The sequence below is a fragment of the Hippocampus guttulatus genome, chromosome 19, assembly GCF_054856545.1.
Source record: "Hippocampus guttulatus isolate MCC_2025c chromosome 19, RoL_Hgut_1.0, whole genome shotgun sequence".
NCBI lineage: Eukaryota > Metazoa > Chordata > Actinopteri > Syngnathiformes > Syngnathidae > Hippocampus > Hippocampus guttulatus.
Genome location: NC_141279.1, coordinates 9605505 through 9622945, shown reverse-complemented (window position 1 = coordinate 9622945; position 17441 = coordinate 9605505). Strand labels below are relative to the sequence as shown.

Genomic DNA, 17441 nt, shown 5'->3' with positions numbered 1-17441 from the left:
TATGTATGTAGTCGAATTCCAATGTTTTTTTTGTCACTCCGTGGCTAACTCAAAGACGAAACATCCCCTCAAACTCATCTGTCAGATGCCACTACCCCCCCCCTCCCCCCCGGGGTGACCCACCCCCCAAGGCCATGCGATGCCGGCTGCAGCGAGCGAACGAGCGAGTGCGCTGCCAGTCATCAATACGAGTTCCTTCCGTAGGTCACGGGTTGAAATACAGTTCACCGCCTGAGCCTGGCCGCGGCAAAGCAAACCCCGCCGCCCGCCGCCCACCGCGTATCAGGACTCGCAAGCGGTGTGGTATGATGCCACTATTCCAGACTATTGTTGTTTTTGTTTGCGTTGCGTGTTTCCCTGACGCGGCCTCCTCTCACCGGCCTTTCGATCGCGCTTCCGGGCCTTGTGCCAGCTCGCCAGAACGAACACGTCGCGAATGTATCGGCGGAAAATGTCACGCTCGGTTCACTTCTGGTGACGTCCAGTCAAAATGTTTGATCGCTGAGCACGTTTGCTTCTCTGCTTTGAGGTTGGGAGTTTGAATCTTCCTGTGTGAAGGTTGCTTGTCCTCCCGTAATTGCTTCATTGATTTATTGTCAATAATACAACACAAAGTAGAGTGCATGTGCGGTACATTGAGCGAGTTTATTGTACGCAGCGACCGTCATTCATTCTGAAGAGTCCATTTCAAAAAAGAGTTGTTTTATTTATCTCTGAAAGAATGAAAATGTTCCTTCCAGGTTCCTCATTCTTGTCATGACTATTATCTGGCACAGGCGCTCACAGTCAAGCAGAGTGGCTGTGTTGTGACGTGTGCTCAGTGCGGTTGATGTGGTTTATGTGGCCACCTAGTGGGCGGAGGAACACTTTCGACATGCCACCCCAAAAGCTTTTGGATCGACTGGACTGATATCAAATGATCACGCAGCAACCGCATGGTTTTGTCATGCACAGAGAACGAAAGCAAAAGTGAAACTTTTATGCTCGGCTGCGGGATTCGTCACGCCGCCTGTCAGCTTCTGGGAAAGCCTGAAGACACCCGCTCGTGCGTGCTCTTGAATCTATTTGGAATAACTCAATCGATTGTCAATAACATTGAAAACGTTGGAATCAACGTCAGCCTTCAGCTGATGGAACATTTCCGTGCTTGCAGGTTCGTGTGGTTTTGTGGCCCGGATGGGCGGTGAACTTTATCACTTTTTCCTCTTCCTGAGGTTAGCGGCCTGCTTCTGAAAATGTACAAGCCAAATTTAGTAAGGGTGTGGGGGGCATCAAATGTCATTGAACACACACAGAAAATGTGCACCAAAAACAAACAACCCCATTGCATATTTTCAAAAGTGGCCACCGGTGAACTTGATGGGTGTGCACGCTGAAGCCACCGCAGTTTCTTTGCTGTTTTTTACTGTGAATAGCACAAAAAGTCTTTTTCTCATTTTTAAAATGTGTCTTTGGTGACGTTAGGGGAATTTAGGAACAGTGCCAACTAGGACGTAGTCTGAGCACAAAACCATCAGGCTGCTGCTAGAAAGCAAAAAAAAAAAAAAAAACATGGCAAGAAAAGCCTACTAGAGCATGTGAACTTTATTTGAGGTTATTCATCGGCGCTTCAAATCATGGCAGTTGTGTGCTTAATCCCATTTGACACAAAAGCCTTTTTATCTCGCGCATGTAAAAATTATTTTTCTTGGTCTTATTTTTGGGGGGTCACAAAAACCTGGCCTTTGAACAGGGGTGTGTAGACTTTTTATATCCACTGTATACACAACAATATTGGAGTGTAAAGTTCATGGGCTGTAGAGTCCCAAGTGACTTATAAATGTGTGTAAATATCAAATGGAAACCAGTGAAGGTTTTTAATTGAAATTGAACTGAGCCCGGAAGGCGAGTTTCAGTGCAAGTTTATTGGTTGGACGATTTACAGAAACAAAACGGAAAGAAAAAAAAAAAGGGACATCGAGATGTCCCATTACGTCTCCGGTGGCAGCATTGTGTCCTTTTGCCTCACAATCTGGTAAAAGCTGTTTTGGTCTCCTGAGTGGGGGAAACGTCGTGGAAAAACGTGATTTGTTCCTCTGCTTGGGTTTCTTTTTGAGTTCTCCTGAGTCAACGTAGAAAGAAAAGAAAAGAAAAGAAAAGAAAGCAAGAGGTGGAGGTGTGCACACAACCAGGGCATGTTTTTCATGTAGGCGGCACAGAAGATCATTCACTGATAATTCTATTAGTTTCGGAGAAAAGTTCAAGTCTGATTCATGACAAGTGAAGTCAACACTTGACAATGGGTGTCAATTATCGGTGCATTTTACACAAGCTTGCCCCCCCCCCCCACCCCACCCCTATCATTTCAATTGCCCATGGCTGAGCTGAATTTGCTTTTGCTCAATCAGGGGGAAAATCTGGTGACGGCTATTCGAATTTTCTGAGGGATGTTTGCATCATCAGTTGTGATGTCATCATTCTGCGACATGCATGGCAGCAAAATAGCCCTTAAAAATTTCAGAAAGGAGGGGAAGGTGTAGGAATGTTGATTTGTTCCTCGGATCTTCACGACACGAAACGTTACTTAACCCCCACGATCACTTTTATTTTATTTTATTGTATTTATTTATTTTGCCGACGCAGTGTTATAATGACGGGCAAAAAAGACAAAAAAAAGAAAGAAAAAAAGACGGCATCTCTAATCGGCCGGAAGTGCTCGTGTGACTGATAAAACCTCAGATGAGCTGACATCAATGTTCTTAAGGTTCACCAGCAGAATCAAGATCAATTCTCCTCAAGACGATTTGCATTTTTTTTTCTTTTTTGTTGTTGTGTAATATTGAAACGGGCGGTCGGGCCGACATCGTATTGTGTGGGTACACTAGATGGACAAAAGTATTGGGAAACCTCCAGGAAGAAAAAAATGTGGATTTTAACATACACCAGGTTACATACTTTGCATACATTTCAGGTTTTTTTTTTTTATTTTAAAAAGACCATATTAAAAATGAAATTAGTTTGCCCATCCCTGGATAACAGACCCACTACTTTTGCCCATAGTGTTTGTTTGTTTTTGTTTTTTTCTTCTTTTTTAGGAAGACTCCCAGTGCACCTTGTCTGCGTTTTCCTGGACATTACATTTCTGTCACTAGCCTCAAACGTGCTGCAAAAATATAAAATATTTTTTTTTTGCTTTGACAGATTTACAATATGAATAATATCACAATGTAAATAAAGGGGTGGGGTGAGACAGACACACAGCAGAGACTAAAAATTAGCATAAAGTGCTGAGATACTTTTTTTTCTTTTTCTTTTTCTTTTTTTTTTTAAACAGACCGCAAGCGTAAAATGTATAACGTGAGTACAAATGTTCGTGTTTCATGCTGGACGCATCGCTGTTAAAGCTTGGACGGTGAGGGTGACACCAACATGCAGAGCCACTGGACCGCCATGATTAGTCAAAAAGCACAGGACAGGACTCACAAATCCAAAAGATGGAGCCGTGCACTGGGGGGGGTGGCCATCTTGGTCTTAATCTCACAAAATTCCGGGAGCTGAAAACTTTCCATGGGAATGAACAGGAATTGATCAGAATCAACCAGAAATTTACGAAATTAAAGGCTGGCTCTTGACTCTGGAATTTAAAAAACTTATGTTTAAATAACTGATGAAATTGCTCAAAATAGAAAACTGTTTCACAATTTTTGAAATAATTTTAAAATGTCTATTTAAAAAAACAAACAAAAAAAAGCTCCCGGTAACAGGGTGTGCATGCCAAAAAAGTTTTTCGGAGGGGGGCTGTTTTGAGCCAAAATTTGAGGTCCTGGTGAGCTTAGAGATGTCATTGAAAGTTTCTAATTTGGAAAATTCCCCAAATTCCCCAGTTTAATTTCCCATGGGAATTTATCAGCAACTTTCCCCCAAAAAATTACAACCCCACTACGTCGTTGAAATTTAAAAAAATAATCAAAAGAAAATAACAATAAATTCCTGCAAGACTCTGACGTTGGTCGTCCGGTCGCCATGGCGATCAGATCTTGCTGTTCTCCAGGTGGGAGTCAATGTGCTTGATGAGGGCGTCGTCAGGGTAACCGACGGGGAACATCAGCTGGCACAACGGGCAGCTCCGCACGTCGCTCTCCTCCGTCTCCATCCAGAGCTGCCGAGCGACACAGGTGGCCGGTTAGACGCCGCCGTGGTCGCTGCGGCCGCCTTTACGCATCTCGCCTGGTCTCGTATGAGTCACCGCGACTGCTCGAGCGCGCGCGTCATGCGGAATCAAGACCCGACTTGTCGATCATGACTCACTCACGCTCTGTCCGAGCCCACGCTCGCACCCTTAAGCAAAAACATCAACGCCAGAGGTAATGTTAGCGTCAGCCGACGTGTCTACATAGCCTGTCGTTTGCACTGAGACCGGGAGGGACGAAAAAGGCCTGAAGCAAACATTGAACTCTTATTTGAACAACTGTGGAATTTGTTTCAAGTGTGTTCAATGGGTCTGGAACATGTCCGCTGGGATAAAATGAAAGTTTAAAAAAAAAATGGAAGTACTTAACACTCGGGTAAAGGTTGGTAATCGTTGATAAATTAGCAATATTGTGATTAGCGATAGCTGTAAGCGCGCTGGCAAGGCTGGCATGCGGAAATGCGTAGAGGATCAACACTCACATTGATGGAGGGCCACGACTGAGCGTGATCGGCCGATACGTAGCCGGGCTGGGGGTGGCAGCCCAGGGCGTTGGGGCACTGCGGGGCGGGGAAGGTCGAGCAGGACGCCGGACCCCTCATGGTGCCCGCGGGCACGGCGGCCGAGAGTGCGCCCAGCGTCCTGGGCGGGCTGATGGGATGCTGGCAGGTCCACTCCTCCTCGTCTTCGGAGGACTGCGGGGGCGGCGGCGGGGCCTGCGCCGAGGGGGGCGGCGGCGGCTCAAAGCGCAGCGGGAAGGGCGTCTCCCAGGTGTGGCGCACGGCGCTCTCGTCTCCTCCGCCGCCGCCGCCCTGGTGGGGCGACGACGCCACTCTGTGCTGCAAGCCGCCGTGAGGCGAGTGCTGGGCTGTCTGTTTGGCGTAGCCCTCCACGAAGGGGCGGGGCTTAGGCAGCGTGGACATCGGGTCCAGGGAGAAGCGCGGCGGGCACTGGTACGCCGACGGGTCGGTCACTTCCGAATAGCTGCGGCGGCCCTGGAAGCTGGCGCGGAGGTGCTGGCTGGGCGGCCGGCACGAGTACGAGGCCGGGCCCGCCTCGCTGACGTCCAGCAGGGGCGAGCGGCGGTGCGTGTCGGGCGAGAGGCGCTGCAGCACGGGCGAGCGCCGCTGCGGGATGGGCGAGTGGTGCGCGGGCGGCTGCGGCGCCACCGGGGAGTGGCGCTGAGAGATGGGCGAGTGGCGCTGCGACCCGGGCGAGTGGCGCTGGTGGTGGATGGGAGAGTGCCGCTGGACTGCAACCACACGGTTCACAGCCGTCACGCATCGGTTCGCGTGAAAATGGGCTCGTCGTGTGATAAATATCATTCCAAATCATTTCACGTCTTTACATTCGGCCTTTCAGCCTTCACTGACAATTCCTCCGCAAAGCGCGTTCCCCACTTGACTGCCATCGTTTGGAATTTGGAGCACTATGACGGTGTTTTGCACGTGAACGCGCCGAGCGCTGCTCTTCCCACATCTGACCCCGTGCGTCTTTGCAGATGGCTCACCCGGACTGTGCTGCTCTTGCGAGGCTTTCCTCAGGATCTCCGTCTGCTTGGAGCTCAGCGCTCGCAGGCGGCTCAGCTCCTCCGTCAGCTCCGTGTAGGCCAGCGCCAGGTTGACCCTGGCGAAGAAGGCAAGGTGCACGTATGGACGCCTTCTCATTCTGGACCATCGCCGAACTGCACTCTGACTTGGTAAGTACAGTCGGTCGAATCAATGGCGATTTGTGGCAAACGTGAAGACTCTCCATAACAACCCAGGCTAAACTTAGCTCGTCCCAAATCGAAAAAGATGTTCGTCTCTCAGTAAAAATGTATCACTTGACGCAAATGACTACTTTTGTTCCTAAAAATGCTGAAATATCTTCTCAGTCTCTACTCAAGAGTTGTGCCGTTTACACGAAATGCTCCAAACTACAAGAAGGGTTCATGAGGGGGTAGTGGGGGCGGCCCTCAGTGGGAGGATGTGAAAGCAGTGAGTAAAACCAAGAGATGGCAGCGGTCTGGAAAGAAAGAGTGTACCCCCTCCTCCACCCCACATGCGCACACACTCATTCTTGACTTTCATGCTTCTCCCCTTAAACTTCTTGTTGGCTTTTGCTGAGTGGGAGCTCTCACTCAAGCCACTGTGGTCTTTTTTTTTTCATGCTTTTGCTTTCCCAGTTTCATTTTCGTTTTGGGCTGCGTTTTCTTATTTCCAGTCAATCAATGAAATTTTTTTGGGGGAAGGCGGGGGCGCTAACAAATGTTGCAGGACACTGCGCTTGCTTTGGCCCGAGCGTGCTTTACATCTGTCTGCATCCTCGCGTGTCCCCCCTCCCTCACTTACTGCTCGTCTCCCACCTTCTTGATCCACTCCACGTCGCACTGCTTGCACGGCGACGACATCTCCTGCCAAAGTAGGGCGTGAAATCAGCTTAGGATGCGCGCGGCGGAGGCAAATAAGTGAGTTAGCAAATTTTGATCTTCGTGTATTTATTTTGGGGCGGGGGGGCGGGGGGCTGCTAAGCATAAAACATACAGCGAATACCCACTAGACCCAAGCACCTGTGTTGAATTGAGGGGAGGAGCTTCATTCAGTCAGCACATAGCTTTGTCTAATTGAAAAAAAGTGATTTGACGCCCTCTTGTGTTTATAATGAGGAAGGGGCAAAAAAAAAAAACCAAAATCAAATAAATAAGGAACTAGCTTCCTGCCACTCACCCTGTCCCGCTGGCTGCCGTGCAGCTGCCTCACGTCCTCCTTGAGACGTTCGCACTGCGCCTTCAGCTCCTCCTCCCGCTGACACGCCCCCTGGGCCTCGTGCCGCGCCCCCTCCAGCTCGGCCTCCAGCCGCTGCACCTTCAGGTCGGACAATGCGTCCAGGCTGCGCGAGCTCTGCAGCGTCAAGGCGGGACAGTCCAACACTGGATGGGCACGACGGACCCAAAATGAGCAAAAGTGTTGCCCGCAACAGCAAGGGAAGCAAACGCGACGTTTGGACAAACGTGTCGGGACGGCTAAGGGAAGTGTCTGACCACAAGTATCGAGACGCCGCCCCGTACGGCGGGCGTAGGTTGGCGTGCGCTCGCACTCACTGTGCGCGTCGGGCCCCGCGTGCAGCTGCAGGTACTGCATGTCCTTGCTGTGCAGCTGCGCGTTGAGCTTGTGCAGAGAATTGTCCCGTTGCCGCAGCACCGCCTCCAGGCCCAGGATGCGCTCCACGTGCTTCTCCACCAGGCCCGTCTGGAAGCGCATATCGGTCACATGGTCAACAAGAATGGGCTGAGCAGCGGGCCCGGACGAGCGGACAGAGACCATCTTGTCCAGGTCCCTCTGGAGGTTGCCCTTCTCCATGTGGATCTTCTCGTAGGCCTGGATCACGTCTTCCAGCTGCTCCTCGCGCTCCTTCCTCTTCTGCAGCTGAGGGAGCAGAAGACGCGGCAGACTTTTACTCCACTTGGTGCAACTACTCCCGCAAGAAGAAGAAAAAGGGAAAAAGTGAGGCAACCGGAAAGAGGCCGGTAATGCGGCGAGGGAGATGTTGCGTAAGAGGAGGAGGTCCTTTTAGGACACGCGGCGGCTCCGATAGCTTCATCGGATTCAACACTTGACGCGTCCCAGGACGCTTTGCCTTGTTTGCGGCGCGCCCTCATTAGAAGACGTACCCGGCGTGAGCCAGTCACAAGCCCAACACGCGCCGAGTCCTTTCCAGTTTCCTCTTCTACTTCAAAACTCGAGCGACAGGAAAATAAAAAAAAAACCTGCAGTCAAGTCAACCGATCTTGTTCACTCACAGCCAAAGCAGGCGGCCCCGTTAGGCAATCAAGGCGATTTTAACACACACACACACACACACACAAAAAAGAATAGGATAAAAGAAAATGTGCCAAAGAACATTAATTGTACTGCGTCAGATTTGGATGGAGCACAGTGTGCTGTTCATTCACCTCAATCAACACGGTGTGCTCACAAGCAGAAAAAAAAACAAAGCCATCAATCGTACGAAACCATAAATTGCCAATGAAGAGCTTTGCCATGCAAAATCTCATTTTATTGGGACTGATTTTGAAGTCAGAAAATGCCCACCTCGTGCGTCAGGATGTTGACCCTCTGCTGCAGGTTGTCGTTCTCCGAGTGCAGCAGCGCCGTCTCTTTGCTCTCGAAGGAGCAGTAAGAGTTGGCGTCCTCGCCGAACTCGCTGATCATGGGGAACTGAAAAGGCACGCACACACCGGGAGATTTGTCTGCGCCTGCCATGATGCGCTTCAGCAACCAGTCGAACCCCCAAAAAAATGAAATAAAAATCAAGCAAATCTGCTCTCAACTAAATTTGAAAAACAAAGGTCAAAATGACATCAAAACTCACTAGAATGTAAAATGCAAACTAACTCTGGTGCATGGGCTTGTACAAAAATGTGCACAAAACTCATCCAGTGACTTGATGACTCTTCCATTTAAAAAAAAAATATTAGTATTATTTCTTTAGGATTTTCCGTCAGAGCAAAAATAGACTGGCCTTTTTTTTTCTTTTTTGGGAACTACTTCCACACATGGGGGTGTAGTGAGGATTTGTTGTGTGTGTGTGTGTGTGTGTGTGTGTGTGTGTGTGTGTGTGTGTGTGTGTGTGTGTGTGTGTGTGTGTGTGTGTGTGTGTGTGTGTGTGCGCACGCTCTGCATATAGCTCAAGTGTGAGTTCACACGCCATGACTGCGCGGTCCATTGATGGAGCTCTGTGGTGAAAAGCAACACGTGTTACACGTGTTGCTACTGTAAATTTCCTTTTTACCAATTGGAAGCCAAACATCAACACAAGGACAACAACATAAACTGCCACTGTGCTGCCCCTCATTTAATATCGCTTTATTCCCCAGTTGGTACTTTTACAATCACTAGTAGCAAAAGTTTCATAAAACTTTGAGATACAAATGAGCCAACTTTTTTTGTTTTTGTTGTCCAGATGGTACGGCAACACATATGAAAAGGTGATCCTCACGGACATATATTTTTTATCCTCTGCAAGGAATGCAGCTTGTGAAACGCTTCCTCATTTGTGTCGGAGTGATTATATTTTACTGCCCCCTGGTGGCCAAGTCACGCAGACCGGAAGGCGCCGGAATGAAAGAATCATTATGCACAAATTTTCCAACTTTTTAAAAATATCTATTCAACCTGTTTGTCTCAATCCTGTTCCATTTTTTTCTCTCAAAATTTCAGAATAAAAGCCCAAAGTTAACTCAACCATGCATGGACAGTAAAGCCGAACGTGGGCCGGTAGTCTCATGGATGAGTGCTGCGAACGACGTGTACGTGAGCGCAATAGGCGAATTCAAGTGGACTCGTTCCTGACATGAGAGACGTGTTATGTAAGCAACATAAACGAGCACATTTGCATTTAGAATGCCTTCCGTCAGCTTCGGGCATTTTATTTCTTCATTTATTTATCCCCCTCTTCCCTTTCCGCGCCGACTGCGTGAGGACGGGCTTTAACTACCTTTTTCCATTTAGCCAAACTGCTTCCTTTCCCGTCTTTGCTCAGTGAAACAGCGAAAGGCACTGAGGGCCCCCAGAGACCAAGCCCTACCAGAATGCTCCACTCCAACAAAAAGAAAGTACAACAGAGCAGTTTGAGCACGAAAGATGTAATTTTTCCCCCACCCCCTCCAAAAAAAAAAAATAGAAAAAAGAGACTGATCTGTCTCTGTGGGCTCTGAGCACACTTGCTAACAGGATTATGTGTGGTGCTCTTGTCGAGGGAGTAAATAAAAAAGAAAATCCTCTTAGTCCCAGTCGGTGGATTATTATTTATTATTTGGGTTGTATCTTGAGGAAAATGTCGTGTCAATCTATTCGTTTGCTTCCTACAGCGCTTCTTGCGAGCCTATCCCAGCTGAATTTGGGCCAGAGGCGGAGGACCCCCATGGACAGGTAGTCAGTCAATCGTAGTTCTTGCTAGCAGCAATTCCAGGGGGGGGGGGGGTCGAGAGTGAGTGTAGGGAATGGCGTGGGAGTGAGAGAAGAAAGCGGGCAGAACGCTCAAAGAAAAGAGGGAGGCCCCTTTTCTGTTTGCAGTGTGGGAATGGATGAACAAAGACATTCCAAAAAATCTGCTCTTGTTCTTCAGGAAGGACATTTTCATTTCTGAGGGCATCTTAGGCCACGTCGACGATGACTAAGTGCACGCAAAGCTCGCTGTGATCAATTGAGACGGCAACCGATTGGGGAGGGTGAAAGTGGAGCCCGTGCAGAGCCATTGCTCTGTCCAGGGTGCTGAAGCTGCAACATTTCCATTGAATTCAATTGAAACAAATTGGAAAAGCGGAAGTGGAAAAAGTAACCAGCGACCTCATTGGAGGAGGAACTTGGAAGTACCCCAAAGCAAACACAAAGCGTCTGGCAAACGTGAAGCGCCGCGTTCACCTTGATCTCGTAGAGCTTGAGCTTCCTCTTGATGCTGCTGTTCTCGCGCTCCAGGCCGCCCAGCCGGCTCTTGATGTCCTGGTAGGCGGCGATCAGGGCCAAGTGCGACGGCGAGTAGACGTCGGCGGCGGGGAGGGGCGGCGAACGCCACCCAACTCCGCCGCAGACGTCCTCCTTCAGCCCACCGCCGCCCTCGCCGGCCCCGCCCAGCAGGCCCAGCTCGCCACCGCCGAACAGAGACTGCATGGCCTCAAACTGATCTCACACACACACACACACACACACACACACACACACTCATTAAATATGAACCGATTTGCTTTCAAAGGAGACGCGAGCACATCTGAGGGGCACTAAATTCGGCAGGACAGACTCGATAGACTTTTGACCTTTATAATCCCCCGCTATTCGAATATATATTTCAATTTCTTGAATACTTTCAAAGTGTGTTAGAAGGGCTCCCTCTGGTGGTACACAAAAGAATCACTAAATTAATTCCTCAAACTTTTCAAAATTAAGAGCTGATGATTTTATTTTATTTTTTCATTCAATACAGCATATTTCTTCTGTTGTATTTAACGAGTACAAAACATTTAAGAAGCGTCTTTGATTGGCTGGAAGCCCCTGTGATGTCATCACTGAAGGTGGCTGAGCCAGCTGACTGGTCACACGGTGCCAGCGACTTCCCGCCTTTCCAGCCACTCAGCGGCGTGAGTCAGCTGCCGCCCCCGGAGCTATTTTCATCTGCTGCTTCCTCCACGCCGGTGCAGCATCAGACCATCTGCGCCCCCCTGCCCCACACGCCCCCTTCGGGCCCGCCTAGCGGTGAACACACGGCGGCAGATGTGGCTAAATCCGTAGACATGGTATTTACGTCCGAGCACGCCTTGAGCGCTGAATCGTACGCACACGCCGTCAGGCTCCTGAACAATTGACATCACAGTCTGTCAAGCCACACTGCAATTTTTGTAATCCTGTTCATTTCAGCATTTACACTTTGAAGTAATCGGCATCTTTACACATCATAGTTTTTTCTTTTCGCACTCACTAGTTGTTACTTATTCTGCCAAAATCATATACCCTGCCTCTTGAAAAAAAAAAAGTTTCCCAATGTGTCTGTGTGTGTGCGCGCATGTGTGTTTAACACGGAGGCTCCAGTATCGATGCACGAATCCAATCCAGCGGATCCATACGCAGCGCCTCTCTGACCTTATTAAGTGAATCCGTCAAATGTTGTTTCGCAGCCGGCGGGCACACAAATGAAACGAACGCCATCCGTTCGCTTTGGATGGCACTTTTTCCTCACTGTTTTGATTGTCCTGTGCCAGAAACAAAAGTCAACTCCAATTCTCAAACGGTTGTTTGAACTTCCTTTACAAATGTACAGCAATACCAACATCATTTTGTTTTTTTTAATGAACCCCAAAAGCTCATTTATACTATTCGACAAAGAAGAAAACAAAGGGGATTTTTGCTGTAATGATGCTGATGAATTATATAAAGTTTGTTATTTTTTAAAGGCATTTTTCATTCAATATTTTGTTTTTGTCAACCGTCGGTGCAGAACAACGCAGCTTCCAATGAATGCTGTGCTTTGCTGCAGCACCTTGATTCATTGCTTCCACCGACAGCCTGTGTGTATGCGCACACGTGCAAACGTGTGTTTTGACAACAACAACAAAAAAAAAACTCTCACGCCAGTAAAGTTAACACCTTATTCAGCAAAAACCAAACCAAAAGTCCACACAGGATAAACAAAAACCCCAAATCCTCACGCTCACTCCCCTCTTGTATATTCCGTCTGACACAGGCATCACCTCCGACACAATTGAGCACATGCACGCTTATACTTGCCCAAACTTTACACACGCCTATAGTGTACTGGAGCGCACACACACACGCCCAACTGCACACATGTACATGCAACTGCATTTTTGCACGCACCCGCATCTATTCGCCCGTAAGCATCCGCCCACGCACCCGCTTTATGTATGTGCTTCATGCATTAAGCATCGAGGTGAGCAGCTGCAGTCGTCACGCATGCACATGACTGATGTTCGGTTGAAGGAAGCGACGCGCCTTCGCACAAAGAGTGCAAATTGGCCGCGTGTGTGATTGCGCATGCGCCTTTGTGGCACAGTGTTTGTGATGACTCTCGGCGTCCTTGTCCAAGGGCGCACTTTGGTTCTCACTCTCTGCTGCACACACTGAGATGGATGTGTGTGTGTGTGTGTGTGTGTGTGTGTGTGTGTGTGTGTGTGTGTGTGTGTGTGTGTGTGTGTGTATGTGTGTGTGTGTGTGGTTGGAGGAGTCTGACCCTAGAGTAGGAGTCTGACCGTTCTAACTCCGAAATGTACTTAAAAGCAAACGTACAGGGGAATTTTTGACTGTCAATTCTGACCACTTGCAATGCATGTGAATCTGCTTGGTGTCAGTTGCTCTTATTGTGGTAACCATGGCGACATGTCATCCTTCTTCTCTTCCCTCGGCCCGTCGTGTCTTTATCGGGGGGGGGCAGTGTGAGCGCCGAGAACAATAATGACGTGACGGGGAAGTGCTTGAATGAACGGCGACAACGGCGCGCTCTTATCGCCATCTCGTCAAGAGGTCCTCGATTTACCGCGTTGCATTTCAGATATTAGACGGTGTCATCAGCAGCTATTGTCTGCACCTGCTGACTGGATTTCATCCCACAAGTTAGACTAAACCTTCAGTCCGGTCAGCTCCGCTTCGTTGCCGTATTTCATTCTTGTCTCCTTCTATGATCAAATCTATCCTCAGCACGCTCTTGTCTCAATCTATGTACTGGATTGCGATCCAGATATTAGAGGGTCTCATCAGAATGCACTCATTTGTTTGCAGATCGAATTTCATGGCAGGTATTAGACTGTAACAGCTGCTTTTGTTTCCATTTATTGACCTTGAGTCCTTTACGGCAAAGGCCAACCGCTATCTTATTATTATTATTTTTTTCATATCACCAACAGCGTAAGAAAACGTTGCTGGGCCCTACTGGGAAGCGCGAGTGGATATTTTTAGGTGCTCCGCCGGGAATGCGGGCCGTCCAGCAACTGGCAAGTGGGTAACCTGCTTTTTTTTTTTTTTTTCCTCGAATGGATCCCTGCTGAGCATGGACGTTTTATCTGGTCGTGCAGTACTTTAGGGTAGACTGCGGAAACCAACAGGGGAGGATCATCAGGAGGAATGGGCCCAAGATATTTTGGTTGCTTCAAAAGTCGTCCCAAAAAGAACACTTTGTGGCCCCCTACATTTCATATAGCAAGTGTGGCTGTCAAAGAAAAAGCAAACACGGAAAGGATTGTCCAGGCCACTTGTCCCAACGAAGGGGCCTTTTTCCAAACCCCAAACCCCTGGTACATGCAGATTGAGTTTCACATTCCCGTCACGCATTTCTTCTTTTTTTTTTTTTCCGTCAGTCAGTCTAACCACCTCGCGACTTCAAAAGGAACGTCTCGTTCGGCCTTCGGGAGGTCCTTTGCCGCGTGAGTGATGGCGTTGCCTCCTCTGGCTTTTCTTTGTCTCGCCTCCTCCTTCCTCCCGCCCCGCATGTTTCCCCGCCTGCTCGGGTGCCTACTTTGTCCTCTTTCCAGGTCGCCATGGTGACGGGAGGTTGCGCCGCCCGGCGACGGCTGGCGCGCCCGAGCACCTCCGCTCGGTCGTAACTCACCGAGGTGTCAGCGGCGGCGCTGGAAACTCGCTCTCGGAAGACCGTTGAGGAGGCAAACGAGGGAATGGGATTCGGTGAGATCAGCTAACATTTAGAGCGGGGCATGGAAAAATGGACCGGTCGCCAATCAACGGCTGGGAAATCTATCCAGCCATCCAATTTGACTCGCAGATAAAAGCAAGTGGCTTGTCATGCTCAAATTCAAGCCGCAAATCCAATTTCGGAGACGGCAGCCCGGCAAACGAGGCAGCCGTGCTAACTAGTCCTCGACATCGAATAAGGCCAAATATGCACGCGAGCGTCTTCCCACTCAAAGCTGGTCACGGTGGAGGTGTTGTTTTCCACAAATCATCAAAGAGTCGCTTTTGGCACAGGAGCAGCTGAGAGACGCGCGCGTCAGCATTTTTCTTCGCACAACGCGAGCTGCCAGACTGCCGCTGTCTGGCTGGATGTCACGTGCGCGCTCAAAGAGACGCTCGGACTCGAGCCGGGGAGCCCAGGAATCAACGACCATCGCGAACGTGATCGAGTGAGAAACATCTGGAAAATGTGGCAGGGTTTGAAAGCGATGGCAAATGACCCTTTGGGCCTGCCTGCCCGGCGGTCCGTTTCTGGAAACGTGGCCGTGAGCGAGCCGTTCGGCGTGGCGGGATCTCAGTTGCGCTCGAGAGAGTTTCACTGGTGCACGTCAGATGATTTCTGTAGTGTGTGAGGCTATTTCTGTTGCGTTTGTGTGCTTGAGTGAATCCTTTTTTTGCTTGCATGTCTGACAGGATTTCCATTATCCGTACGAGAACGTTTCAATAGCATGTCCTCGATGGCAACCAAGATATTTTTTTTTATTTTCCATCGGCATGGCGATCTATCTCTCCTTTTTCATCTTGTGGAGTTTGTCAGGGCGTCTTACGTAAAGCTCTTTCTTGTACTTCCTCACACGTTGTACTATGGGAGCCGAGTGGTAGGCGGGCGGGCGACATACTGCGTGAGAGTTGAACACAATAGAGGAAAAAGAAACGATGGGAGCGTTACTTCCTCCGCTCGCGCGCACGCGTGTGTGTAGTACGCGTGAGAGTGTGTGCGGTGTGCCCTGCCCAGCGGTGCTGTTGCGGCTGCAGAGTAAGATAAATGATCTCATATGTGGTGTCCAAGCTCCGCCCCTCCCCGAGCGCCCAGCCGCTCAAAAAGGCACTCGGTCAATTACGCGGCTAGCTAGCTAGCGCAGTGCTACATTATTAGCGAGAGCTTTATCAGCGCTTTTGTCAGTCATGAGTAACTTGATGACTTTTGGAGGCTGACTCCATTATTTTTTTTTTTGCTTCATATTTAACTGTGCGAGCACTTTTTGAAACAACTGTTTGCTGCGTGACGTAGACCAAATGGGATTGGATTGGGTGAGCGCTGCTTATGAGAACTGCGCCGACACATCTGCTGCTTAGGTGGCAATTTTCTCACCCTGATTGCGTCACTACCACACACACACACACACACACACACACACTAATGTCCAGGTGGCATCAAGTGGCTCAAAATTGAAGAAGACAAATCTTCCGCGACAACAGCACAGAATCCCCACCCAAAAAAAAGCAATCAATTACAATGCATGGGCAGCATCATGCTACGCTAACTCATCACCTAGAACACGTTGCGCAAAAAGTCAAAGGTGGCTAACACAGCAAAATGTAACACAACATGAAGCAGCGCAAAAGTACTCACATTCTGTACTAAAAATACAAATACTGCTCAATGATGCAACTCAAGTAAATGTAAAAAAAAGTACACTCTTCGAAACAGTAGAAATGTTGTGTTTATGGTCAATTGTTTTTACCGAGAGCAGAAGGGGTATGGCGTTACTATTTGATACAAGTGACAAATATAAATCGATTCAAATATCATAATTATGATCAAATTCTCCACGAGATGGCGTGTTTGGCCACGGCAGTACTGAGGGCTTTTTCTATGATCTGTTAGGATGCCTCCACAAATAGTTGAGTCCTCTCTTTCCAGTCCTTTTGTCAGCATTCATGCCCGCAAAGTTCATATTTGTCATCAACTTTGTCACGTTCGATTTGGGCTGCTGAAAAGGTTTCGGGCTCCTTTCGTCTCCTCGCTATAACTACTTCGGTGCCAAACGTGGGCTACTTTTGCAGAGTCCTCCTCATCCTCCCCAACATCATCCTGTCTGCGTGTCCTACTGACGTTGCAGTCGTGTACTAAAAGCGCACAAAAAATTGGAACGTTTTATGCGGTGACATGACGCTGTGTGTGCGCGTATCCACGAGAGTGTGTGTGTGTGTGTGTGTGTGTGTTGCAACATCACGCCAACATGGCTGCGCGTCCACGAGCGACGTGGAGGTGCAAAGAGGAAATTTGAACTTACGCTCTGCTGCCGTGCTGAACCGTTCCGCCGTGGGGGCCATGGCCGGGTGCAGCTTGCGGCGAGCGGGCACGTCGGCGCAAGAAAAGGCGCTGCTCCTCCTCCTCCTCCTCGCGTTCGCTCTCTGGAGCAGCAGAATGGAAGCAAGCGGGAGAGGCGAGCACAAGCACGCCGCCGGTAGTCGCTCGTCTGCGGCGGGGGCTCAGCGTCACATCGCGCTCTGTGGATGATGATGAGGAGGAGGAGGAAGAGGAGGAGGAGGATGCTGATGATGCTGATGATGTCGCGCGAATAGCAGCGTCAGTCTGTCGCGCTCTCGCCGGTGATGACGCCTCGTTCATTAAGAATGACGAAGGAAATATTTCATATTTTGCATATGATAGCAGTGCCCATAAAATTAGTGATGTCAACTCAGATGACCTGCCGTGTATTTTGGGGCATGGAGATTAGAGACTTTTTTTTTTGTGAGTCTACTCGTGATTATCATGCCTACCACGTATTGTGAAGTGAAACTGACCTCAGGGGCTGGATTTTCAAAAACATTGAAAGGACCACGGGAAATGACCACATTTGAACCTAGAAAGGCAGCGTCAAACCAAAATGGCTTTCCAGGCATGGGTTGTTGAGACTTTTTTGTGGGTCGACTGACAATGAAATTTCATGTTGGATTTTGGATGCTATGCATTTTCAAAACATTCCTAATTGACCCTAAAATTGCCACTTCAAACCAAAAGGGCTGAATATTTTCAGACATGGCTCTTTGTGGGTCTTTTTTTTAAGATTGATGCATGCCAAATTTAAGAATAA

At 49.0% G+C, this 17441-nt stretch overlaps 1 protein-coding gene across 2 annotated transcripts; it reads right to left on the bottom strand.

The window, feature by feature from the left end:
* Nucleotides 1-1884: 1884 nt before the first annotated feature.
* Nucleotides 1885-16857, bottom strand: tbkbp1 (TBK1 binding protein 1). Of its 2 annotated transcripts, none has more exons than XM_086099331.1 (10): nt 16638-16857; nt 10573-10827; nt 8242-8367; nt 7471-7575; nt 7191-7398; nt 6877-7079; nt 6502-6563; nt 5679-5794; nt 4651-5420; nt 1885-4138 (listed from the first exon to the last, which is right to left on the bottom strand). In XM_086099331.1, the coding sequence occupies exons 2-10, from the start codon at nt 10816-10818 to the stop codon at nt 4010-4012; spliced, it is 1965 nt and encodes a 654-aa protein (XP_085955457.1). In that variant the 5' UTR covers nt 10819-10827; nt 16638-16857; the 3' UTR covers nt 1885-4009. The 2 variants fall into 2 exon arrangements, with proteins under 2 accessions (XP_085955457.1, XP_085955458.1); XM_086099332.1 differs by having other exon boundaries at nt 7251-7398.
* Between the last annotated feature and the right edge of the window lie 584 nt (nt 16858-17441).